The 27,783-nt window shown below is 43.1% G+C and overlaps 1 protein-coding gene across 1 annotated transcript in view; it reads left to right on the top strand.

Annotated features, from left to right (window-relative positions):
- Positions 1–27,783, top strand: part of col18a1b (collagen type XVIII alpha 1 chain b) — a 93,915-nt gene that overhangs the window by 22,306 nt on the left and 43,826 nt on the right. Inside the window, exon 5 of the mRNA XM_084426262.1 lies at positions 18,780–18,852. Coding sequence (XP_084282388.1) covers positions 18,780–18,852 — 73 coding nt within the window. The remainder of the gene's footprint in view (positions 1–18,779; positions 18,853–27,783) is intronic.

Raw genomic sequence — 27,783 nt, 5'->3', positions numbered from 1 at the left:
TCATTACCTCAAAAACAAAGACTCAGATACTTCAGTACTCCTCTGCTTTTCATTGAGTTTGGAAGACACGTTGTGTTTGTGCTGTGCTGTGCTGTGCTGTGCTTTTTACCTTGGATTTACCTCAGAAGAATTAGAAGAACGCGATCTGAAGATGAGAAATATTTTTAAGGTAAGAAATTTCCACTCATAATTGTAAGCATGTTATTGTAGCATAAACTTAACATTGTAGCTACTAGTTAAACTGGTGCCAGACTAATATATATATATATATATATATATATATAGTAAATATTTACCGAAATTATAACCAGAAAAATCTAAAATGTATTTCCTAATTCGTGCATCCCTATAGTTTCTCTTGATATCAGCATGTTCACAGTTGTTGTTGTTTTTACAGGGACCAGATGCCACTGATGAGTCCCTGCTGACTTAGACATTCACATGAGTCTCTGTACATGAACATGGTAAAATGAAAAATCAAACACCATGGAAATGACAGACTATGTTTCAGGAATGTCACAAAGGTGTGTGACTGCTCAAGTCTCTGTCTTTAGATCAATGTGTTCAATAATGTGTTTTTGTTGTCCTTTGTTGTGTATCTTTGGATTATGTTGTGTTGTAAATAAATCCAAACAATCAAAAAGCCATTCTTTTTAAAATCTCTACTCATTCTTTGTTCTGGTTCTCTCACAGTTCCACCTGATAGGGCCATTATGGGATGGTCTTTGTCTTTCTCAGGTGTGAAACACATCCAAACAATCAAAAAGCCATTCTTTTTTAAATCTCATTCTTTGTGAAATGTTCCTCAGAATGATAGGGCCTGATAGCACCTGATAGGGCCATTATGGGAGGGTCTTCTCAGGTGTGAAACACATCAATATTCATGAAGTGTTCATGCCTCCTTGCATAAAGCTTTCTTACACAAAATATGTCTTACAAATTTTAAATCAATCAATTGTTTTATCTGAATGAGTATGCAGGATGATATTTCACATAGTTTTGAAACAAATATTCTAGGCTACGTGATACAATTTTCAAAAGTCTTGGGAAGAAATAATCAGTATGGGTTTCATTACCTTATTTCAGTGACCTTTTTTTTTTTCACAAACCACGCATAAACGTCATTATCTCAAAACTATAAACTTTAACATACATACTGCTCACATATTATTGTAGCAGAGTTTGTGCTGAATACAGTGTAATCAGACTTTAGCCATGGAAATGTCACAAGTAACAGAAATAAGCACAAATGTCAGAGCATATCAGAACAGCTCCAGGGCCCAGAAAACACCTCAGACCCCAGAGGGTTAAATTCTCAAGGGCAGGTGGTTGGTACTCCCCTGTTGATACAGGGTAGTTCTGAGTACTCCACTCTCAGCTCTGTATCATTCTACCTCACACCACTATGGCTCGGGTCGAGTGGAAAGTTCTAACCTTCACTGCATTTTGGTTTTCGAAGTATGCTCCCTTGAAGCCAGAGCATTGCCATGAGCTGACGCCCATGCATATAGATGGTAGGCCCCTCAATCTGGGGCCTCCATTGAGGCAGGGTGGTGTATGTTGTACTCCCCTTGCCTAAAGGGTTTTAAGTGTTTGCGTTTTTGCTGAGTACACTGCCATGGGCAACGTGGTTAGGTACCAGGAATACTTTAGGCGCTGTGTAAACAGCTTATCTGCCAACGAAGGCTGCGCTGTCAAGTAGTAGGCCTCTGCAGGCCTCCTTGGCGGGCCGCCCCCCAAAAAGGGCTCTTTAGGCCAGTTTGCCTCAGGTGGTTGGCCTTAGTAGTTCGGGCAGTAGACTCACTGACGGGTAGTAGGCCTTAACAGGCCTCTTTGGAAGAGAGTCCCAATGTTGTAGGACATACATTAAAGCTGCGACCAGGCAGCCAGCCTCAAGAGGCCTCCAGTGGGTGGCCCCAGTATTTGAGTTGGTGTAGTATGGCTCCCAACAGTGTTGTGTTCATAGCAGAATAGACTTGCTATCAGCTAGTAGGCCCTACCAGGCCTCCCTGAAAACCAACTGGGACATCTTCGAGGACGAGGACCTGGAGGCTTATACCACCACGGTACTTTCATACATCAACGCATGTGTTGACAACGTTACAATCAGCAAACAGTTTCGAATGTACCCTAACCAAAAGCCCTGGTGCACGGGAGTGGTTCGTAATCTCCTCAAAGAGCGCAACACCGCCTTTAGGTCCGGCGACAGAGCACTATATAGCTCTTCAGGAGCCAGCCTGAAGAGAGGCATCAGAAATGCCAAAGCAGCTCACAAGAGGAGGATTGAGGATCACTTTAACAACAACAACCTACAGAGGGCCTGGCAGGGCATCCAGCAGCTCACCAATTACAGAAGCATCAACACTACCGCAGACGGCGACATCGCTTTGGCAGAGAAATTAAATTGTTACTTCGTCTGCTTTGAGGTAAGGAGCACAGCCACCGACGCATCTCGTCTCCTTCACCTGATGGCAACAACAATAGTTATACACTCATTGTGCTGGAGCATTAGGTGAGGCGGGTGCTCAGTAAACCTGCGGAAAGCTACAGGTCCAGATGGGGTCACAGGCAGAGTACTAAAGGACTGTGCGGCGCAGCTCTCAGAGGTCTTCACAAGACTCTTCAATCTGTCCCTGTCCAAATCCATTGTTTCACCATGTCTCAAATCTGCTACAATAATTCCCCTGCCCAAGAAACCTACCATAAGCAACTTAAATGACTTCCGCCCTGTAGCACTTACACCAGTGAGCACTTACACTAAGTGCTTTGAGCAGTTGGTCCAGCACCATATCATAGCTAACCTCCCATCCACCTTTGATCCATACCAGTTTGCCTACAGAGCGAACAGGTCTACAGAAGATGCTGTTATCTGCTCTCCACAATGGTCTCATCTTAACAAACTGCTTTCAATACAATAATTCCTGGGGGACTTGTCAACAAACTTATTGATTTAGGACTCCCCCGATCCATCTGCCAATGGATTATGGACTTCCTGACCAACTGACCTCAAACCGTAAGAATAGGTACTCACATCTCCACTCAACTCACACTCAGCACCGACTTCCCCCAGGGCTGTGTGTTGAGTCCACTGCTCTACTCTCTCTACACATACGACTGCACCACCACCCACCCTACCAACACCATCATTAAGTATGCGGACGACACAACCGTGGTTGGTCTCATCTCGGGGGAAGATGAGTCAGCCCATCGGGAGGAGGTCCGCAGACTGGTTGTGTGGTGCAAGGACAATAACCTCATCTTGAACACATCCAAGACAAAGGAATTAATTATTGATTTTCGTAGGAAAAGGGCAGACACGGAACCACTCCACATTAACCCTCTATGGTCGGCAAACGCCCCGGTGAAAAGAGAATCTGTGAGATGTCTAATTTTGTATGTGTCCACTTACAATCAAAACAAAACATTTTGCTTTTGTAAAATAAAGAAAATAAACAGGGTATGCTTTCTGCCTCTCCGTCTCTGTGAACTTTTTTTTCTTGAGCACTTCTATAAACTGAAACAAAACGCCTCGGTTACGACTGTAACCTCGGTTCCCTGAAGAGGGAACGAGCGTTGCATCGAGATTGACGCTATGGGGAACGCTTTGCGTGATGATGTCTTGAAGCACATGTAAAATCAGTCCAATGGCGTGGCGGAACGTCAGATGCGGGTGACGTCACGTACCAGGAAGCTATAAAGCCTGCTCGAGAAACAGAGCGCGTCAGCTTCGTAAAGTCTGAAGTAGTCGCTAACAGGCATGAAGGAGATATGGCAAGGTGACGCAACGCTCGTTCCCTCTTCAGGGAACCGAGGTTACAGTCATAACCGAGGCGTTCCCTTTCAAGGGAACTCGCGTTGCGCCGAGATTGACGCTATGGGGAACGTCCATACCAACTACCATAGCTACAAATGTCTGTCCTGTGTGAAATCGAGTGAGCAGCACTAGGATGACAAAACCTGAGACCCTGGTGTAGAGTCTAGGTCCAGAGAGTAAAATCTGACGAAGGTGTGCGGTGAGGACCAGCCTGCCGCATCACAAACGTCCTGTAGGGAAACTCCTGATATAAGGGCCTTGCAGGCTGCCATACTCCTTGTAGAGTGAGACAGGACAGCCAAAGGAGAAGGCTGTCCGGCCGCCTCATAAGCAAGTGAAATGGCCTCAACCACCCACTTGTCCATTCTTTGCTTAGATGCAGGGGACCCCTTATTCGGGGGCCCGAAACACACAAACAGTTGATCAGTTTTATGCCACAGGGCAGCTCTGTGGACATAAGCATCTAACGCCCGAACAGGGCAGAGCAAATTATTTCTTTCCTGGTCCGTATTCTGAAAAGGAGGAGGACAGAAGGCCTGCAGAATAATAGGTCTGGCCACATTAGTGGGGACCTTGGGGATATAACCTGGCCTAGGATGGAGAAATGCTTTGACCATACCAGGTGCAAACTCTAAGCATGAGGGAGCAACCGACAATGCCTGTAAATCCCCTATTCTCTTAAGAGAAGAAATAGCGAGGAGGAAAAGAGCTTTCAGTGTCAGAAATTTGACCGGTACATCCTCTATAGGCTCGAAAGGGGCCAGGGAAAGGCCTTGGAGAGCAACAGCCAAACCCCAAGTGGGCACCCTGGAACGAGCTGCAGGTCTCAGCCTCAAAGTGCCACGAAGGAAACGAGATACCAAAGGGTCCTTCCCCACAGACATTCCACCCAAAGGAATGTGGTAAGCACCTATGGCCGCCACATAAACCTTTAAATTGGACGGGGTTAGACCTGCAGTGAACCGCTCCTGCAGGAACTCCAGCACTGTACCAACTGGGCAGTTAACTGGGTCCAAACGACGGTCACTACACCAGGAAGTGAAAACTCTCCACTTCAGGGCATAAAGTTTCCTCGTGGAGGGAGCTCTGGAATGTAGAATGGTCTCTACAACCTCAGTTGAGAGACCTGACTCTATGAGCTGGGCCCCCTCAGAGGCCAAGCCCACAGCTTCCACAGTTCTGGTCGGGGTGAAATATCGAGAGAGACACGAGATCGGGAAACCATACTCTGCCCGGCCAGCGCGGGGCTACAATAAGTAGGTGAATCCGGTCCCTGCGAACTCTCTCCAGAACTCCCGGGAGCAGAGCAATTGGGGGAAAAGCGTATAGACGTAGCCTCGGCCACGTCTGTACCATAGCGTCCAGTCCCAGAGGAGCTGGATGCGTGAGGGAGAACCAAAGTGGACAGTGAGACGTCTCTCGAGACGCAAACAGATCCACTTGTGCTTGGCCGAACACCCTCCATATCTGCTCCACCACCTCGGGGTGGAGCCTCCATTCCCCTGGCCTCAGCCTCTGTCTCGACAGAAAATCTGCTCCTAAATTCTGGTCCCCAGAAATGTAAGCTGCTCTGAGAGACAACAGCTTGTCCTGGGACCACAAGAGGATATGGCGTGCCAGCTTGCATAATGGGCGTGAGCGCAAACCCCCTTGATGATTTATGTAGGCGACTACCGATTTATTGTCTGTGTGAACTAAAACATGGTGTCCCCTGAGATCTGTGAGAAAATGCTTGCGAGCCAGAAATACAGCCAACAACTCCAGGCGGTTGATGTGCCATGAAAGATGATGGTCTCTCCACAGACCCTGAGTTGAACGACCCTGAAAGATCGCTCCCCAGCCCGTGAGGGAGGCATCCGTCGTTAGCAGCTTGCGATGACAAGAAGCTCCCAGCACGGGGCCTTGGGACAGAAACCAAGGTTTCTTCCACATAACCAGGGCACGTAAGCAGCGCCGCGTGACCCTGATTTTGCGAAACGGGTTGCCCCTCGGGGAAAACCCCTTGGTCCTGAGCCACCACTGCAGGGGCCTCATGTGCAGTAGTCCAAAAGGTATCACGTTGGAAGCTGCTGCCATAAGGCCCAACAGTCTCTGAAACTGTTTGACAGTGAGTGACAGGCCTAGCTTTATACTCTTTACAGCTGCAAGGATGGACTCTGTGCGTGGCGGTGACAGGCGCCTGCATCGACACTGAATCCCAAACTACCCCCAGAAAAGTGGTCCTCTGAAGCGGAGTAAGCACACTCTTTTTGGCGTTCAGCCGTAACCCCAACTCTTCCATATGTGCGAGAACGACATCTCGATGCCGAACCGCCATCTGATGCGACTGAGCTAGAATCAACCAATCGGCGATGTATTTCATGATGCGAATACCCTGAAGGCGCAAGCTAGGCCGAATGGAAGAACTCGATATTGGTAAGCTTTGCCCCCGAAAGCAAACCTCATGAACTTCCTGTGATACGGACGGATGGATACATGGAAATACGCGTCCTTGAGATCTATCGAGACAAGCCAGTCCTCGGACCTGATCTGTGGCACGATCGGTCTCAATGTTAACATCTTGAATTTGAGCTGCATAACTGACTCGTTTAGAACTCGAAGGTCCAGAATGGGACGCAATCCTCCGTCCTTTTTTGGAACTATGAAGTACCGACTGTAAAACCCGGCTTCCCTGTTGGAGGGAGGTACATATTCTATGGCCCCTTTCTCTAACAGAGTGTTCACTTCTTGTTCCATAACCAGAACCTGCTCGGGGGCCACCACTGTGGATAGGACCCCCATAAACCAGGGTGGGCGTGACCCAAACTGTATTTGATACCCTTTTTCTACGGTCTGCAGGACCCAACGAGAAACATTTGGCAGTAGCTTCCACGCTGTCAAAGATTCTACTAGAGGTACCAGCCTCTCGAGACTGGATTCTGGATTTTGTTGTTGTTGAGTAGTCAGTCCATCGCCCTGTAACGGAGGACCGGCAGGGAACGACTGAACAGACTGCTCTGAATCCCTCCTCAGAGGGGGCGGGCATCCCGAGGCCACTACGTTTCCGGGTGGTCCTTGAGATATGTGCTCGCCGGAGACCGCTGTGCCCTGAAACACCAGAGGTGGCAGGGTTGGCAGAACGGTCCCCTGAGGGCACCGAAGAGAGACGGGCACCGTAAAAAGAAGTGTTGACCGCTCTGCTTCGCGGGGGGACTACCCTCATTGGCCTGAGCCCTCGGGCGTCAGGACCTTTTTGCACCAGCCTTCTTGGCGATAATAACGGTCCGCAGATCCGTTTTACCCCTCGAAGGCTGGTGTTGCGAGCGCCCTCCGTGTCCCTGAGATTTCTGAGGGGGAGCACGGGAGGCAACGCTCTGCTTTTGAGTGGCACGATACGAGGAGCTACTCTTGGATGACTGAGGCTGCTCCCGCTCAGCAGCCTGTTGATGAGAACGGCGGGGGAGGAGTTTCTGTAAAGCCGCTGCCTGCTTAGATGCCTCTTGAAATTTCTCAATGGCAGTATTGACTGCATCGCCGAAGAGACCAGTAGTGGAAAGAGGCGCATCCATCAGAACATTTTTCTCCTTTTCTTTAATATTGCTGAGGTTGAGCCACAGATACCTCTCAGTGGCCACCAGGGCTGCCATAGACCAGCCGATCGATTTTGCCGTCTCCTTGGTGGCCCTGAGAGACATATCTGTGGCTCGCCGAAGTTCACATACAACCTCAGGACCAATACCCCCGTTCTCATTTAAATCACCCAATAATTCTGCCTGGTAGGCTTGCAACATGGACATAGTGTGTAAACAAGCCGCAGCTTGACCAGCGGCAGAATATGCTTTGCCCACCAGCGAAGATGTTGTTCTGACTGGCTTGGTGGGCAGTACCGGAGCCTTTAATGAAGATGCCGTCGCTGGAGAGAGATAGCTCGCAAGCGTCTCCTCCACCTTCGGCATTTCACCATAACCATGCTCTCTGTAGTTTGATATAGATGAATAGTTGGATGTTTGTGCACTGTATACTCTATATGAAACTGGTTTCTCCCACGATCTCGACACCTCGGTGTGGAGATCGGGGAAAAACGGCAGGCTCCGGCGTTGAGGTTGTGATCGTGTGGGCAGGAAACGTTCGTCGAGCTTACTTTTTGAACGAACGTCCTGCTTATCAGCTGGCCACTCAATATTAAGTCTTTCGACTGCTCTTGTCACTACCTCAATTAACTCCTCAAAAGCATGAGACTGAGGTGGCGAATCCTCAGACTCAGCTTCAATACTGACAACATCCAGTTCCTCAGAACAGAACATCCAGTTCTGTCTGAACTGCTGCCTGCTCACCATATGTACTTTATATATATATATAATGATATAAAGACAGACAACACCAAATAAACGGGACAGATTTCACAGAGAGCGCTACTGAAGACACAGAAGCTGACGCGCTCTGTTTCTCGAGCAGGCTTTATAGCTTCCTGGTACGTGACGTCACCCGCATCTGACGTTCCGCCACGCCATTGGACTGATTTTGCATGTGCTTCAAGACATCATCACGCAAACCGTTCCCCATAGCGTCAATCTCGACGCAACGCGAGTTCCCTTGAAAGGGAACTCAGCGAATACTTGTCACACATTTATGAGCCATATACCTTTATAAACATTTAAGTGTGTACTTTTAAATGATCTGATTCAAAACAAAAACAAATATTCTCTGTTTAAGTAATTTGTATAAAACTGTAAGGACACTAGCTCAAATGATATAGGGAATCAATAATGATGAATCGGGTATGATTCATATATCGCATACAGTTACATTAAATTATCGAAGCTGAAAATAGATAGTATATGAATAATCAATCACAACGAATTATAATTCATCATTCATATATCAATAGTCCTATCACAGATCGATTATCTGAGATAACCCTTAACCTGAGATGAGATAATGTGGTGTTCGGGTCATTTTGACCCGGAGAAGATTTTCTTTTTCCCGAAAATACTAGTTAATGTTATCGCTTTGGACTGAAACTTAGTGACTTTTATCACAAATGGTATAAATACTTCTGAAATGTTTTGTGACAATTTTCTTAATTTTTTCTTGTGGTGTTCCCGGTCAAAAATGAATAAGTCCAAAGTCCAAAAAAGGACTACAAAAAATAGCTTATAAATCGCTTGTTATGCTATATTATCACCCAATATTGGATTCAATCTTTTTGTCAACTTGTTCTCTTTCAATTAGGACTGGTTTTATATTTCTATTTGCATCTGATTAATCGTAGGCCTCATTTATTTGAGAGTAGACATCTCATTTTTTGAGTAAAAAAAACATTATTTTTGAATAATTTTGGAAATTTTAAATAAAATCTGAAGAAAATTGCCACTGTTGATCACACTAGTCTACTTGAATTTTTCACCAGGAATTTTGTTTTGAAAAACTTTTATTTTGTACAAAATGGCACATTGTTACTCTTGTGGTGTTCCCGGTCAAAAATGACCGGCCTACAAAAAATAGCTTATAAATCACTCATTATGCAATATTATCACCCAATATTGGATTAAATCTTTTTGTCCACTTGTTCTCTTTCAATTAGGACTGGTTTTATATTTCTATTTGCATCTGATTAATTGTAGTCCTCATTTATTTGAGAGTAGGCATCTCAATTTTTGAGTAAAAAAAACATTATTTTGGAAATTTTAAATAAAATCTAAAGAAAATTGCCACTGTTGATCACACTAGTCTACTTTAATCTTTCACCAGGAATTTTGTTTTGAAAAACTTTTATTTTGTACAATATGGCACAGAGTTACACTTGTGGTGTTCCACTGGGCCATTGAGGGCCATTGTGGGCCATTGTTTCAATGGGCCATTGAAAGTGAATGGGAGAGACCAATGCATCCAATGAATGGAACAACACAAAATATGTATCATTTTAAAGCTTAGCTTTAAATCTCAGCTTTTTAATGCATCTAATCACTTTGATCAACTCCTAACGACTGCTGAGTTATCACTCTAAAACTGAGTGTACCCCCTGCAGGCGCCACCTAGCTGCGAAATAAATAATCATAATATTTTTACCTTGATCAACTTAAAATAGGTGTCATTTGAAAGCTTAGAGTCTGAAATTTACAATGAATGTAGCCAATTTGATAAACTCCTAAGTAGTGCTGAGTTATTTGCTGATAAATAGAAGAAAAAAAATCATAATTTATAAACTACTTTTTTGTATTACATTCAGCAATATGTCAAATACATCATACAGCTCAGATAGTCCTGTGTCATATGTCATTTGAAAGGTCTCAATGAGTAGAATACAACAAGCATAATTATTTCAGGCTTTTTACTAAATTTGAGCTAGGTTTTTCTAAAAGAAGCCCTTCAAGAGAGCCATGTGTAAACCATGTATGGATGCTGCATTTTAGACACATTTCCGCTCGTAACTTCATGAAACATGCTCCGATTGTGGAAAATGACACATCATTATTTACAGCAGATGCTTACAATTAAAATGAGTCCAAACTCAACATAATCCATCACTCAGAACTAAAGATATTCCTCATGGAGTTCTAACCCAAAAAAATACGACAGACGCACAGACTCATGTAGCCAATCAAGGTAGCTTAGACTTGGCCTTTTTACTCATATCTTCATGAAAAATACATTGATCATGAAAAATGGCACATCCTTATTTACAGCAGGAGCTCGCGATTAGAATGAGCCCAAACTCAATATATTCCCTCAATCAGATCTAAAGATATTCCTCATGGCGTTCTAACACAGAAAATACCACAGACGCACCTAGCCAAGTATATACTCATGAAGCACTCGCGTTTGGTTTTCGCTCATAACTTCAGGAAGCATGCACAGATCGTAGAAAACTGTACATCATTATTTTCAGCAGACTATCTCGATTAAAAAGAGCCCAAACTCAGCATAATCCATCACTCAGATCTAAAGATATTCCTAATGGAGTTGTAACACACAAACCCCAACAGGCGCACACAGAGCCTTGAATATAGATGTAGCCTAGCACTTATGTCGCGTTTTAACTCATAACTCAATGAAGCATGCATAAATTGTGGAAAATGGCACATCATTATTTACATGAGGTTGTTAAGATTAAAAAGAGCCCAAACTCACCATAATCCATCACTCAGATCTAAAGATATTCCTCATGGACTTCTAACACATGTCTCTCCCATTCACTTTCAATGGCCAATTGAAACAATGGCCCTCAATGGCCCAGTGGAACACCACAAGTGTAACTCTGTGCCATTTTGTACAAAATAAAAGTTTTTCAAAACAAAATTCCTGGTGAAAAATTAAAGTAGACTAGTGTGATCAACAGTGCCAATTTTCTTCAGATTTTATTTTATTTTTTTCAAAATTATATAAAAAAAAAAAAAAAAAATCTCAAAAAATGAGATGCCTACTCTCAAATAAATGAGGCCTACAATTAATCAGATGCAAATAGAAATATAAAACCAGTCCTAATTGGAAGAGAACAAGTGGACAAAAAGATTGAATCCAATATTGGGTGATAATATAGCATAACAAGTGATTTATAAGCTATTTTTTGTAGGCCGGTCATTTTTGACCGGGAACACCACAAAGGTGACAATGTGCCATTGTGTACAAAATAAAAGTTTTTCAAAACAAAATTCCTGGTGAAAAATTAAAGTAGACTAGTGTGATCAACAGTGCCAATTTTCTTCAGATTTTATTCAATATTTCCAAAATTATTCAAAAATATAAAAAAATTTACTCAAAAAATTAGATGCCTACTATCAAATAAATGAGGCCTACGAATAATCAGATGCAAATATAAATATAAAACCAGTCCTAATTGAAAGAGAACAAGTGGACAAACAGATTGAATCCAATATTGGGTGATAATATTGCATAACGAGTGATTTATAAGCTATTTTTTGTAGGCCGGTCATTTTTGACCGGGAACACCACAAGGGTGACAATGTGCCATTTTGTGCCATATTGTACAAAATAAAAGTTTTTCAAAACAAAATTCCTTGTGAAACATTAAAGTAGACTAGTGTGATCAACAGTGCCAATTTTCTTCAGATTTTATTTAATATTTCCAAAATTATTCAAACTTTTTTTTTTTTTTACTCAAAAAATTAGATGCCTACTATCAAATAAATGAGGCCTACGAATAATCAGATGCAAATATAAATATAAAACCAGTCCTAATTGAAAGAGAACAAGTGGACAAAAAGATTGAATCCAATATTGGGTGATAATATTGCATAACGAGTGATTTATAAGCTATTTTTTGTAGGCCGGTCATTTTTGACCGGGAACACCACAAGAGTGACAATGTGCCATTTTGTACAAAATAAAAGTTTTTCAAAACAAAATTCCTGGTGAAATATTAAAGTAGACTAGTGTGATCAACAGTGCCAATTTTCTTCAGATTTCATTTAATATTTCCAAAATTATTCAAAAATAATGTTTTTTTTACTCAAAAAATGAGATGTCTACTATCAAATAAATGAGGCCTACAATTAATCAGATGCAAATAGAAATATAAAACCAGTCCTAACTGAAAGAGAACAAGTTGACAAAAAGATTGAATCCAATATTGGGTGATAATATTGCATAACAAGTGATTTATAAGCTATTTTTTATAGTCCGGTCATTTTTGACCGGGAACACCACAGGGGAAATTGGGTTGTGAACACCACACAAGGGTTAATGGAATTCATTTAGTTATCAAACAAACTGTTTGTCCCGCAAACTGGCCGTAAGATCCCTCTATCAATTCTCAGGAAAAGTTATCCTTTTATAGACTCTCACGAAGAGGCTATTTTTCTGGCCACGAAAAATAACTATTCTGTTCTATAAAAACTAATTAAATTATCAACAAAGGTAAAGCTTGTAGCTTAGATCTAACATTTAAGATCATCTAACGTTTCACTCGATGACGAAACTGAACAAAGGCAAATAAAAGACGGAAACAAAGAAAAGACTAGAATGAAACGAGACTGAAGAAAAAAACAAATGGAGAAACTCCTCAAGGAGTTTCACTGTTGTGGAAGCTGGAAACCTCTCTCTGGCGAAGTGCCAAGAGGGACTTTCTGGGTCGGTCTCTTATGGAGAGTCTTAGTTTACGCCTACTACGCGTACGTGGACCAATCACCTTCAGAGATTTTAGAGCGGTAAGATTTCCTTTGTCCTGTCGGGACGGTTCATCTGCATAATTTACGGGGATGTCGAAATTCAGCAGTTATACCCAGAAAGGTGATATGTATAAAAATAATGCATATTATTGTAACTTGTCGTCGCCAATCAAATCATGATTTCTTAGTCCATAGTCAATACACTGCAAAACCAACAAGATGTCCAGTTTCTCAAACCCTTGCTCATTAGTTTTAATGTGACCACGCCCACGCACGCAAAAGAGATTGACATACAAATCGTCCACATGGAACGCGAACGCGCTCATTACCTCAAAAACAAAGCACCAAACTTCATCAGTCCTCTGCTTTTCGTCGAGTTTGGGAGACACGCTGTGAGCTTACATTGGATTTACCTCAAAAGAAGAAGAACGCGATTTGAAGACAAGAAAGATGTAAGGTAAGAAATGGATTCTGAATTATATTAGTTAGTGTTATTGTTGCATAAACTTCACATTGCAGTTGAACTTTTACTAGACTAAAATGTATGAAATCGACAGAAACGTTTAAATATGAACTATAGACAGGCAGGCTACCTTTCAATGCGAAATTTACAGTATATATATAGATAGATAGATAGGCTATATGTGTGTGTGTATTTTGTCAATTTTAAAAAGCAATTTTAACCAGAAAAATCTAAAATGTATTCCCCAAATCGTGCAGCCCTATAGTTTCTCTTGATATCAGCATATTCACAGCTGTTTTTTTTATTTATTTTTACAGGGACCATATGCCCCACTGATGAGTCCTGCTGACTTCAACATTCACATGAGTCTCTGTACATGACCATGGTAAAGTGAAAAATCAAACACCTTGGAAATGACAGGCATGTACTAATTTTCAGGGATGGCACAAAGGTGTGTGACTGGTTAAGTCTCTGTCTTTAGTTCAGTGTGTTAAATAATGTGTTTTTTTGTCATTTGTTGTGGATCTTTCGATTATGTTGTGTTGTAAATAAATCCAAACAATCAAAAAGCCATTCTTTTTTAAATCTCCTCATTCTTTGTGAAAGGTTCCTCAGAATGATAGGGCCTGATAGCACCTGATAGGGCCATTATGGGAGGGTGTTTGTCTTTCTCAGGTATGAAACACATCAATATTTATGATACATGTGATACAATTTTCAAAAGTCTTGTGAGGAAATAATCAGTATGGGTTTCATGACCTTATTTCAGTGACAATTTTTTTTTATTTTTTAACAAACCACACATAAATGTCATTATCTCAAAACTACAAACTTTTACATACATGCTGCTGACATATTATTGTAGCAGAGTTTGTGCTGAATACAGTGTTATCTGACTTTAGCCATGAAAATGTCACAAGTAACAGAAACAAACACAAATGTCAGAGCATGTCAGAACAACTCCAGGGCCTAGAAAACACCTCAGACCCCAGAGGGTTAATGGGGAATGTGTGAAAAGGGTTTCTGTCTTCAAGTTCCTAGGCACAGATATCACAGAGGACTTCTCTTGGACCACCAGTACCCATCACATGGTCAAGAAGGCCCAGCAGCGACTCCACTTCCTAAGAATCCTCAGAAAAAAACATCTGGAGAAGAAGCTGCTGGTGTGCTTCTACCGCTGCTCTATTGAAAGCGTGCTGGCCTACTGCATATCCACCTGGTATGCCAGCTGCTCAGCAGCGGATAGGAGGGCCCTCCAGAGGGTCATTAACACCACCCAAAAAATCATCGGCTGCACTCTGTGCTCCCTGCAGGACATCTTCAGTTCCCGCTGCCTCACCAGGTCTGCCAACATTCTAAGAGACCCCTCACATCCCAGACATCATTTGTTTGCACGGTTGCCTTCTGGCAAATGTTTCATGTCCATCAAATCCCGAACAAATAGACTTAAAAACAGTTTTTACCCCTCTGCAATTCGGACACTAAATGCTGCTAGTCACTTTCACAGACCGTCTGCAACAACTGGCACTTATACATCAGGACTTTGGTACTGAGCCCCTCTGAGTGTCGAACTGTATGCACTGAAAGCATTCAATTACCATCTATGCCCTGTTCCCTGCTGGTGGAATGATCTGCCTAACTCAACCAGAGCTGCTGAGTCCATAGCCACTTTCAAGAAACGGCTGAAGACACTTCTTTTTCGACAGCACTTGATCCAGTAATACTAACACTTTCTCTTCTTTTCTATTCTAAAATAATTTTTTTTAAATTAACAATTAAACTGAGAAGGGTCATAGCACTTGCATATTGTTGTCCTACTGTTAGTTTAGCTGCTTCTATTGTTCTCATTTGTAAGTCGCTTTGGATAAAAGCGTCTGCTAAATGAATAAAAGTAAATGTAAATGTAAATCTATGCTATTTAATTGTATTGCTATTTATATTTAGGCCCTCTCATGAGTTTTCGAGTAACGGGGTACACAGCCAGCAGATAGGGTCCTTGGCTGTTAAATTCACTGGTCAATCAGACAATTGGCTTCAGTGGGCCTCTCTGGAGGTGAACCCCGATCATGATCAGCCAAATAAGATTTGCCACTGTATGGTTGGCTGTTTAGGCCTCCCAGAAGGCAAACCCCCAACAGAGTGGGTAATTTTTCCCAGCTAGACCTAGCTGCCAGGCGGTTGGCCTAATCAGGCCACCATGAAGCAGTCCCCAACCTTACTGGTCCATGGCAGTCAGTTTCTTACTGGGATACTCTGGGTTCGGGCCAAATTCTGAGCCCAGAGCCCAGAACCCAGAGGCCAGAGCCCTGCGGAAAATTTCAGATGAGAATTTCGGGCTCACTGTGCAAGAACCTTAAATCACTGAACATATCTTTCAATTCAATTCGATTCAATTCACGTTTATTTGTATAGCGCTTTTCACAAAAAACATAATTTCAAAGCAGCTTTACAGAAACTGCATGAGTCCATATTACAATTTAGAGTGTTCTGTTATCAGAGGTAACTGTCTAAGTTATGTATTTCAGAAATGTACATATACAAAATCACAGTTCACGAGTTCACACTTACATACAATTTGAGGGGATAAAGTTTAATGCGTATTTGGCGTGCTGTCCGGGGGGAGAGCTCCGAGCTCGGAGTTCGGCCCGAACCCAGAGTACTCCCCCCCATGTAAGTGTTTAGGACTAGAAGCGTGGAGAAGGGGTGGTGGGAGGATGCTGCAAAACTGTCAATGGATTGAGGTGAGACTGCTGAATGTATATATACACCTCTCACCATTGATTGCTGAGTGCTCTCCACTTGTGTTAATTATCTGAACGTGCTCCTCCTGAACTTTGTTAATAAAACATAATTTAGCTAAAAAGGTTTTTTTTTTTTTTTTTTTTTTGTAATTTAACACTAGAAGTGCCATGGCGGTCATTTTGACCGTTTAGAATTTTATATCTGCAATAACTTTGTTGAAAAAATAAATAAAATCCTGCTGGTACCTGACTTTTCCTAAAAGTGTCTGTATTTTCATTTAAAATGTTTTTCATATAAATTACACAAGGCAAAAAAACAAATGAACATATTTACCTATTTCGGCCATAGACGGTCATATTGACCGCACTGAATTTCGCGGTATTATTATACATATACCAATATACACAACCATAAAATGTGGTGAAAAATACACAAAACATATTCCACAACAAATCATTTAAATGTAATGATATTCAGATCAGAACAAGAATGAAAAAATAACTATAAACAAGCTAAAATGAAATACTTTATAAGCGAAAGTGAAAGTAAGCTGCATTAAGCTCACGTAACTCTCTAATTAGAATCAAAATGTTTCAACATTTGCGATGTATTTGGATGGTAAACTATTCTTTATTATAGGCTTTGTACTTCACTCACGTTCCAATATCGACAGAAAAAATCATCTTCTTCACATGCGCAAAATGGTACGAATTGTACTAGGCTACTGACTATATAAACTGAGCAGTGGAATTTTTATATGTTAGGTTGAATATTTTATTATTATATTTTATTATGGCTATAATGAACAGGCTGCAATGTCAAGATTGCAATGCTGGAATATGGTGTGTGTGTGTGTAAGGCGCGGGCGCGATTGAACAGTGGAAACATGAAAACATAGGCTACTCCGTCACTTTGTTCAGGACATCTACGGATATTAGCCTATTTATTTATAAATGTATAATTAAACTTGTTTAAATGTACAGTTTGGTGTTGTTTTGTTTTTAAAAGATATCCTAATACAATAAATGCATTAATCTCTCAATTGGGTATTTATCATTAAAGATATAGAGTTTGGAATCTAGCGGTCAAAATGACCGCTTGCGGCAGTTCTAGTAGTTATGGAATTCTGGCACTTCTTGTGTTAAAGGAGAAGTTCACTTTCAAAAAAACTTTTGCTGATAATTTACTCACCCCCATGTCATCCAAGATGTCCATGTCTTTCTTTCTTCAGTCGCAAAGAAATTAAGGTTTTTGATGAAAACATTCCAGGATTTCCCCCCATGTAATGGATTCTATTGGGACCCAAACGGTAGAAGGTCCAAATGACAGTTTAAGTGCAGCTTCAAAGGGCTTTAAACGATACCAGACGATGAATAAGGGTCTTATCTAGCGAAACGATCGGTCATTTCCAAAATAAATAAAAAAGTTTAAGTTTTATAAGCACAAACGCTCGCCTTGCTCTGTTCTGTGATGCGCGTTCGTGACGTCACGTAATACGCAATTACGTTGAAAAGGTCACGCTTGACGTGTTTACAAATGTTCAGGAGGAGGACCATATACACATTTTCAAATGTATTTGTGTCAGTTTATCGTTTAAAATGCCCATTTCGTGTGCGTATCCTGGGTGTTTTAATATTAAAAAGCCAAAAAGAACATTTTCTTCAGGACAGAAATTTTTCAAGCGTGACCTTTTCAACGTAATTGCGTATTACGTGACGTCACGAACGCGCATCACAGAACAGAGCAAGGCGAGCGTTTGTGCTTATAAAACTTAAACTTTTTTATTTATTTTGGAAATGACCGATCGTTTCGCTAGATAAGACCCTTATTCATCATCTGGTATCGTTTAAAGCCCTTTGAAGCTGCACTTAAACTGTCATTTGGACCTTCTACCGTTTGGGTCCCAATAGAATCCATTACATGGGGGGAAATCCTGGAATGTTTTCATCAAAAACCTTAATTTCTTTGCGACTGAAGAAAGAAAGACATGGACATCTTGGATGACATGGGGGTGAGTAAATTATCAGCAAAAGTTTTTTTGAAAGTGAACTTCTCCTTTAATGCAGATACAATGAGCTCATTGAAGTAATGAATACTTGTTTGTTAACAAATGATTATGACATATAGAAAATATAGCATTGGTGCATGTAAATTCAGAGTTTGCGTCATCTGAAGTCTTCACAGGAGTTGGCGTTGTATCTACACAGGTGTTGGGCATCTGAAGTCTTCATAATAGGCTGGATCCAAACTGGAGCTGATGTAGTCTCTAGTTACCTCAGGATGGGCATCCCAAAAAAAAAAAAATAGAGATAAAAATCTTCATTGTGATTGGTTGATCAGGGACCAATAGTGACCAGGCATTACTCATATTATAAAAGCATAACGTTTTATTGGTTTAAACACAAACACACACACACACACACACACACACAAAGTGATTTCCATTCCAATGGATGCAAAGGGGATATGGAGTCTAAAGGGGATATTGCACTATGGAATTAATTATGTCAGACAAAATAACCTGACATAGCTTGTTTAAGTAATGTTTAGTAAGGTTTTTCATTACTAAGGATGATAAAATAAAGTAACTAAACAACATCTTATATCAATCACAAGTTATGTCTCTTTAAAAGTTGTCCATTCTGTTTTTTAGCCCCTGCCTCCACAACCTGTTTCTAAAGTGGGTAAGCCTATGTTGGACACAGATGACCATCAGAGAGAGACAGGTCTGTGAAATTTCTGATTTTTCAAATTTTTTCAGTTTTTTTAATTAATATAAGACAAGAGGACAAAGAAACTGGAAAAATTATATAATGTCTCAGTTACCAAAGTAACGCCTCATTCCCTGAAGGAGGAAACGGGGACTTAGTCGATCGTATGCCGACTGTATGGGATAACGCCTAGTGAGCCTGATCACTCTGATTACTCTTAAAATCAAGCCAACAAGCTTTGGCAGGTGCGTAATCAACGCCCCGCCTTACCCTACGGGTATAAACACGGAAGTGGATGCACCTACCAGTTGTTTTTCGCTGAGGAGCAGATCGTGCCCCAGTCAGCGGTGGTCCAGTAGAAGTGGCAAGGGGACTAAGTCTCCGTTCCCTCCTTCAGGGAACGAGGGTTACATTGGTAACCGAGACGTTCCCTTTCAGTAGGGTAACGTTTGACTTAGTCAATTGTATACCGACTGTATGGGATCCTCTAACACGCCACTACTACTGCCACCTTCCAGTGCCTAAACACAAAGCTGCAAGAGCCTCCGCATGGCGGACGGTCGAGCTTAGGTCAGGAAGTCACTGCTGTTCCACAGGACCACTGGGAAAGCGTACCTTGAAGGAGAGGTCTACGCTGCGAAGCCACATCTACATGAGAGTAACATGTGGAAAACACTTAAGGACCAGGCACCTAAGCGGGTAGTATAACATATGGGATGTCATTGAGGTGGCTCCAGCCGCAGAAGGTTTTTTTTGTGAAAAAACATCACAATGTATGGGCCCCACCTAGCACAAGTTTCACAAGCATACAAGTGATAGGACTAGTATCAGACGCTCCGCCACATCTACTTCCGACAAGGGGCTTGGAGGAACTCAATAGGGTTCCGTAGAACTCACCAGAGTAAATTTACGCACTTATCCAGTCCAAGGAGGGGAATGGCGTAGCAAGCCGACACTAAACTCAGGCTAAGTGAGGCTGACTTCAATGAAGGAGCATACTAAGCCGTGAGTTCAGTACACATTATTGTAATGTCCTGAAAAGTCAGGGCTGGGTCTGCCTCCTCCAAGGCAGCGCTCGCAGGCTCACTATCTATTCCCATTACAGGAGAGATAGGAGCCTTAGCATATATCCAGGCCAGGGTCCCCTGCAGGAGTAGCCCGAATCCAGGCACACTTCGTCAACTGAAATGATGCAAGTTCCCACCTTCTGAGGAGTAAAACACAATAGGAGAACTGTTACTTAAAACAGGTTTTTAACTCGCTACCTGACTACTCAGGGGACCGCTTCGAGTGCATGACACTGGAGAAGTCTCCGAGAAGGTAAGAGCTATGCAAGAAGGATGATCCCTTGCATTGCTCAGGAACCAGACGATCAAATTGTACCCCCCTCAGAAGCCGCACCGTGACGTGCCCATGAGAACATCGTCACCCAGAAAGGTGGAACGGAAGCCGCACCCCACAATTCTAGTGCAGGAGGGAAGTGACAAAATGACCGAACATCTCAGGGGTTCTTATTTCTAAGAACGCCAACGAACCAGTTCTACTTCGGATCACAAGCAGGCCTCCAGTATGGAGGGGGCTCACGCAGAAGTATTAGTATCCATAGCTCTTTCAGAGGTAGATACTGAACCACCACAACCAAGCTGCCATTTAGGGCTCAGTGCGGGTGCCATCGATGCCCATCTCTGAGTGACTCTGAGGCGGCATGATTGAGCAGGCCAGAGTTCTACTGTGGAGAAGCGTACCCAGCTTCAGCCCCATCTGGTACCCCAGGAGGTAGTGGCAGGCGAGTTTGGACCAGCGAGGAAGCCCTTGAATTATCCTCGCTGAAACTCTAGGCGAAAAGACGCCAATGTAGTCTGACACGCCCAACTTAACTGACTACATGCCCGTTATACATGGCCCCTGCGCTCATGTCCCCAGATCTGGTCTAGAGTCACTGACTCGAAAACCAAGACCTGTACACGGCTAAGGGTTTGGTAGCACACGGTCAACACATGGAGGAAACCATCCAGGATGGCTGCATCTCACACATGCCCCGGGAGCCTCTGAAATTAATCAGTGGGACCCTTTCTTACCCCAACACTGACCGGACATGTCCCCTGAGGAACATGTAAACCAAGTTCACCTCCAGTCTAAGAAAGGTAAGGACCCGTACCGAGACCTCCACCCCAGACGCCAGGCACGGGATGACCCATGTCTCGCGGAAGAGTGGAGCCCAAAGTACTGATCCAGCAGGTCCTTCGTTGCAACCACTGAAGGACCACAGTTTTACCTGCTGTGTGAAAACTGAACGGGGGCTTGTAATCTCCCAAAAAAGGCCCGAACAGTAAACACAGATCCCAATGAACTCACTGTAACCCAAGTATTACAGAAACGGATCTCATAGAGACCCGTTTCCATATCGGCTGGAGGAATGGCCTCACCGCAACCCTCACCAGTGGGAAGCGATGACCACACTCGTCACGGTACTACCTGCACACATAGTGACACAGGCAGCACCAGACCGAACGGGTGCCAGACGAACTGAATCGCCTTAGCCGAGTCAAAAATACACTAACCAATCGAGACGATCAGGAACACCTTTCAGCGCTACAACTGACCACCCCAAAAGGCTCAGCGTACCAAACCTACTCAGAATGAGGCAACAGTTCAGAGGCAGAAACCTAGCTTCAGAGAGCCCGTAGGCGGCCAAAGACCAGGTCTGCCTCCTTAGTTAGCAGCAGAGTGCGTAAGAAGGCATGAGCGGGTCCTCGAATGCATTACTGCTAACTAATGAAGCTGAGTCTCTAGCATAAGGAAAAAAGCTGAAACAGCCAGGAACACCTCACGGCGCCATACCGGTGAATCAACAGAATTCCAGATACCATCAACCACAACTTCAGTAAACAGGGACTCTACTCGTAAGGCCTGTAGGCGACCTCATGTGCACATGTAAGTGCACTTACCCGTTTCCCCTGTTTCAGAGGATCTCAAAATAGCGTGAGACGCCCAACCGATACCGAATTGCCATAATGAGGGCTGGTGATACAGACGTGACTGTTGGTGTCAGGCTCCTGGGTTGCACACCTACAGCTCACCTCTGCTAATGCTCAGGGATAAAGATGTAGGTACCACTGGCCCCGCTTTTACGGGGAGCCAGTGGCGGAACAGACATACACTAACAAAGACTCCCCCCGGTCCTCCACCGAGGGGAGGGAGTGAACCGGTACCATCTCCAAGAACAAAATCCCATCCCTGGGCGGCCCACCTCACTAGCACTTGCGCTTGTGCTTACCACCTGGCTTGGCAGCACCTGAGGTGGGCGGGGCGCTACGCCTGTGTCTGGATCCACGCTGAGCCCCGGGTGAAGGCTGCCGCACGTGCTCAGCGGGAGAAGAGGCGGACGCAGGGGGATGCCCTCGGCGACGGGCAGGCGGAGGATCTACCCCCGACGGCCGGGTGGAGGCAGCAGCAGGCCGTCGGGGAAGGATGTGCCGGATGGCCTCCGTCTGCTTCTGTACAGTGGAGAACTGTTGGGCGAAGTTCTCCACCGCGTCGCCGAATAACCCAACCTGGGAAATGGGGTAGTCCAGGAACCGAACCTTGTCCGCTTCCCTCATATCCGCCAGGTTGAGCCAGGGATGGCGCTCCTGGACCACCAAGGTGGACATCGCCAGACTGATCGCGCGAGCTGCAACCTTTGTACCCCGGAGGGCCAAATCGGTTGCAGTGCAGAGCTCACCCATGAACTCTGCACTACTCTCGTGCATGTCCATGAGTGCCTGGTCCTGGTGGACCTGAAGCAATGCCATGGCATGCAGCGAAGATGCGGCCTGCCCACAGGCATTAGTTTTCACTGTTATGCTGGCGACACTCAGCTGTATATTTCTTCAAAACCTAACGAAACTTACCAATTCACAAAGTTAACGGAATGCATAGCTGATATAAAATAAAAATAAATAAAAAATAAAAACAATTGGATGACTAGTAATTTCCTACTTCTAAATTCTGAAAAAACAGAGATTCTAATTATTGGACAAAAAACTTCCACACGTAATAACCTAGAATACTGTTCAGAACACTTGATGGCTGCTCTGTTATGTCTTCGTCGTCGGTTAGGAACCTGGGTGTGCTCTTTGATACCAATCTTTCATTTGAAAGTTACGTGTCTAGTATCTGTAAAACCGCATTTTTCCATCTTAAAAATATATCTAAATTACGCCATATGCTCTCATTGACAAATGCAGAACAATTAGTTAATGCGTTCATGACATCAAGGCTAGATTATTGTAATTCTCTACTGGGTGGTTGCCCTGCACGCTTAATAAACAAACTACAGCTAGTTCAAAACGCAGCAGCTCAAGTTCTTACCAGAATCAGGAAGTATGACCATATTAGCCCGGTTCTGTCAACACTGCATTGGCTGCCTATTAAACATCGCATACATTTTAAAATATTGCTGATTACTTACAAAGCACTAAATGGTTTAGCTCCGCAGTACTTGAGCGAGCTCTTAATGCATTATAGTCCTTCACGTCTATTGCGATCTCAAAATTCCGGCCAGTTAATAATACCTAGAATATCAAAATCGACTGCTGGCGGTAGATCCTTTTCCTATTTAGCACCAAAACTTTGGAACAGTCTTCCTACCATTGTCCGGGAAGCAGACACACTCTGTCAGTTCAAAGCTAGATTAAAGACACATCTCTTTGACCTAGCATTCACATAATACATTATAGACATTATAATTTAATGTTAGGATGCATAGATTAGGTCAGCCGGAACCGGGAACACTTCCCATAAATCCTGATGTACTTGTTACATCATAAGAAGAATGGCATCTACGCTAATTTTAGTGTCTTTGTTTATCCCGAGGTTTTCCCGCAGCCTGCCGGATCCAGGCCGTATTCAGATCTGACGAAGGACCTTTGCCTGGACAACGCAGTGCTGAAGTGCCAACTAGTCTCTCCCTATGGAGGATTCCTTTACCACTCTACAGATAAAGTGTTGTCGGGAAAATTCGTTTCGCGTACCTACCCCGAAGTGACAAAATAAAAAAAAATTCTGTATCAAAATGTATAAGGAAAGACCAGTACTTTGTTTAAGCTTGGTTTGTAGGGAATTAAAAACCTGCGCACATATATTCAAACGCACATAACTATAGTACCAATTCTTAATGCGCATGTGAACGCCATCAGCGTTTCTCACAAGTTCGCGTTTAAAGTCTGTGTAGAGAGAATGGTGTCGTCTTAGCGGCCCCTAATTTAATAACTAATGATCGTTGCGACGGAAGCGAATCAATCAAAACTAACTTTAGCTGGAAAATAACTTTATTAAAGAACCGCTATAAAGCCAAAACAATCTCTGTTACCTTAAATTATACGTTTATCTCTGTAAAGCTGCTTTGAAACAATCTACATTGTTAAAAGCGCTATATAAATGAAGATGACTTGACTTGACTTGACTAGCGGTTGCTGGACACAGTTGCATCGCAACAGACCGCTCCACTGGGGGGATCGCCTCGTAACCCTTATCCGCACCTCCATCGAGGGTAATGAGGGAGGAGGAGCTACCAAGCCTGTTTCTGGCAGAGAAAGGTGCCTTCCACAACCTAGTGAGCGCCTCATGCACTTCAGGAAAGAAAGGTACCGGAGCGGCGGGCTGAGAACCAGACCGGCCCGCTCCAAGAAACCAATCATCCAACCGAGACGGTTCGGGACGCGGTGGAGTATTCCACACAAGCCCGACCGCCTCGGCGGCCTTCTTGAGCATAGCCGTCATCTCAGGATCCAACATCAGCATTGCCACCCTCCCGGAGAAGGGCAACGGCACAGAGTCTTCCTCCGTCAAATCAAGCTCCCCCTCTGATGCTGCGATGGACATCCCATCGTCCAGAGTCGCCCCAAAAGAAATGTCCGGTCGGTCCATCACAGAGGTACCGGCGCATTCCTGCTGAGCTTCCCCCGGCTGCGATGCCTGAGAAACGGGAGGGATCCACGGGGCCACGCCGGGCGGATTACCCCTCACCGTAACTCTCAGATCACCCGTACCCTGCGGCATTCCTGGTTTCCCCTGGGAGGGTAACCCAGGGTGCACTCTAGAACGGGGCAAAGGCACGGGGACTACACTTCCGCGTTTAACGGAAGCGAGTCTCGATCTTAGCACCGAGATGATCATATCCCCGCAATGAGGACATGAATCATCCACAAGAGCCGCTTCAGCATGCTGAATGCCCAGGCACGTGACGCAGCTCTCGTGGCCGTCAGAGGACGACAGAGACCGACCGCACCCAGAAACGCACGGATGAAATGGCATCTTGAAAAAGACACACAAATCACAACCGTGTTTGCTCTTTTAGAAATGGGACCCGTCACCAGTGCCGGAGCACACAGGGGAACAACCGCGGCAACACTCGAAAGTGAAGCACTCACTACTTCCGCTCTCAACCGCATCAACAAAACACTCTTACTAAGAAGAAAATGCTGTGAAAACAGCTGAAGAGAGCTTCCGTAGCTCGCGACCACCGCTGCAACTGATGTAAACACCGACACCAGGAGAGTCTCCCAGAAGAACACCGGCACACTCGTTGTATAGTCGCTCGATCAGAGACCATCAGAATGAACCGATCAGCTCCGAAAGCGAAAGACAACTGGTAGGTGCATCCACTTCCGTGTTAATACCCATAGGGTAAGGCGGGGTGTTGATTACGCACCTGCCAAAGCTTGTTGGCTTGATTTTAAGGCGAGACACGGCAGGCAAAAACATCGTTTTTTTTTTTACTGGTCAGTTTTGAGATTTTGGGATATTTGTCTTCAATAACATGTCTTCTTTCAGACTGTGGTGAAAAAAAGTCCAAAATACACATTTAGGTCTTTATTTTACTACACTTTGTCTGTTTGCGTCTGTAGATTTCTCATAAATTCAATCAAAGTTGGCGTTGTAAATCATCCCGCCGATCCGTGATCTCTGTCTGCTCTCTATCATCACACGCACCGTTAGAAAGCTCTCTCTTCACTGTACAATGCTGTCGGATCCAAATATGGTCATTTCCTTTTTATCAGCAACCAATCGTGAAAGTAAAAGGGCTGAATGCGCAATCTCATTGGCTGATGATAAATCTTTAAAGCCCGTTTTCTCAAAATGACCTTTCTCTCATACTCAAAGTCCGAAATCTCCACTTCAGGAGCACCTATATACACCAAACTTTCCAGTCTTGTACCTAGTTATATTATGAAGACATTTACAGAGGGATTTGTAAATATATTATTCCTAGCCTGATTTATATAACATTTTATTCCAAAAAACATGGCAAAAATCTTTTTTTAAGGCTATTGACAGTATATTCTGATTTACAGGATAACAAAAGTAGATATCCATAAATCCCTCTGTATTTTTTTCCCCATCTAATATGTGAACACAATGAAAGAATTATTTTTAACCTGGCTTTATCCAATACTCAGATTTCGTTTTTTTAAATATATACAAATTAGCGCATATTTAATTAGATATTGCCTAATTTGCATATTTAAACATTAAATTACAGAAAACTTGTAATACATTTTTTTTCTCATCTTAATGTAGGTAATCAACTGGGAAAGTTTCATGGTGATATCTGCTAGTTAAAATTTACCCTATTCACCTGTAGTGTCTCGCCTTAAGAGTAATCAGAGTGATCGGGCTCACTAGGCGTTATCCCATACAGTCGGTATATGATCGACTAAGTCGAACGTTACCCGACTGAAAGGGAACTCAAATTATAGAATGTTGTATGTGTTTGTTTAGAAAGTGCAGTGAATGTTTATTGATGGTGATGCTTACATCAGGAACTGTTTTTCAGTTGGTTATTCCTGGTTTTGGCATATCATTTTAAAAATTGTGGAATCTATCATATGTGACCAACAAATATAATTTTAGCTCACAAAATATGATGCTGAAATAGGCATGCAGGCACAAATATCTTCCAACAGATTGCAATAAAGATGCTGCAGTGCCATCTTGTGGACATTGCAATAGTTTTATCATATGTTTCAAAAGTTTAATTGTATTAACATTACCTTTAAATGTCTGGGATCACCATGATTCTTTTATATTGAGTCAAATCACAATATTAGAATGATTTCTTAAGGATCATGTAACAGTGAGGACTGGAGTAATGGTCACTGAAAAAAATGCATTGCTATCACAGGAAAAACAAAATATTAAACTTTTTACAATATATTAAAATAGAAAATAGTTATTTTAAATTGTAAAAATGTCACAATTTTACTGTTTTGACTGTATTTTTATAAATTACAAAGCCAAGTCTGTCTGCAGAGCAACTCTAGTTTGTTGTCTTTGACAGCCTTAAATACTGTTTTGTCAATGCATTTCTTCAAGAGTGATTTTTCACAGAGGCAAATTAAGCCACTACAGTCTCTAGATACACAGAGCTAGAAGTTTGAAAAGCATAGCTTTTGAATTGATGGAAAATATGTTTATCACATTTTTAAATTACTTTGGCAAAGCTGACACATCAGCTTGCTTGTATACAGCTTCAATAATATTGGAAGCAGCCACATTAACCCTGTAGTATCTGGAAAAAGCGTTTGTTGAAAGCCATGTAGTTGCTGCACAGATGTCACTTAGAGGGACACCTTTTAGTGCAGCCCAAGACGTTGAGATGGCTCTTGTCGAATGGCATCTCACCCCCAATGGCAATGGATATTTATTGGATTCGTAAGCATGGGTGATAACCTCAACTGCCCAGTGCGGCAATCTCTGCTTTGAGAGGGGCTGACCTCTTTTTGGCCCCCCATAACAGAGAAAATGTTGGTCTGATTGCTGAAAAACTTCTGTGGCCCTCAGCACAAAAGTCTGCTTCCACAAAAGTCTGCTTCCACTTCCCTCCTGTGTATTCAACGTCGGAGGATTAAACACTGCCAGCTCAATAGCCCGGTTTCTAAAAAGGGCAGAAAGCCTCGAGGG

This window comes from Rutilus rutilus (genome assembly GCF_951802725.1).
Source record: "Rutilus rutilus genome assembly, chromosome: 12".
NCBI lineage: Eukaryota > Metazoa > Chordata > Actinopteri > Cypriniformes > Leuciscidae > Rutilus > Rutilus rutilus.
The sequence above is the reverse complement of the archived record's forward strand: the minus strand, read 5'-3'. Positions and strand labels throughout refer to the sequence as shown.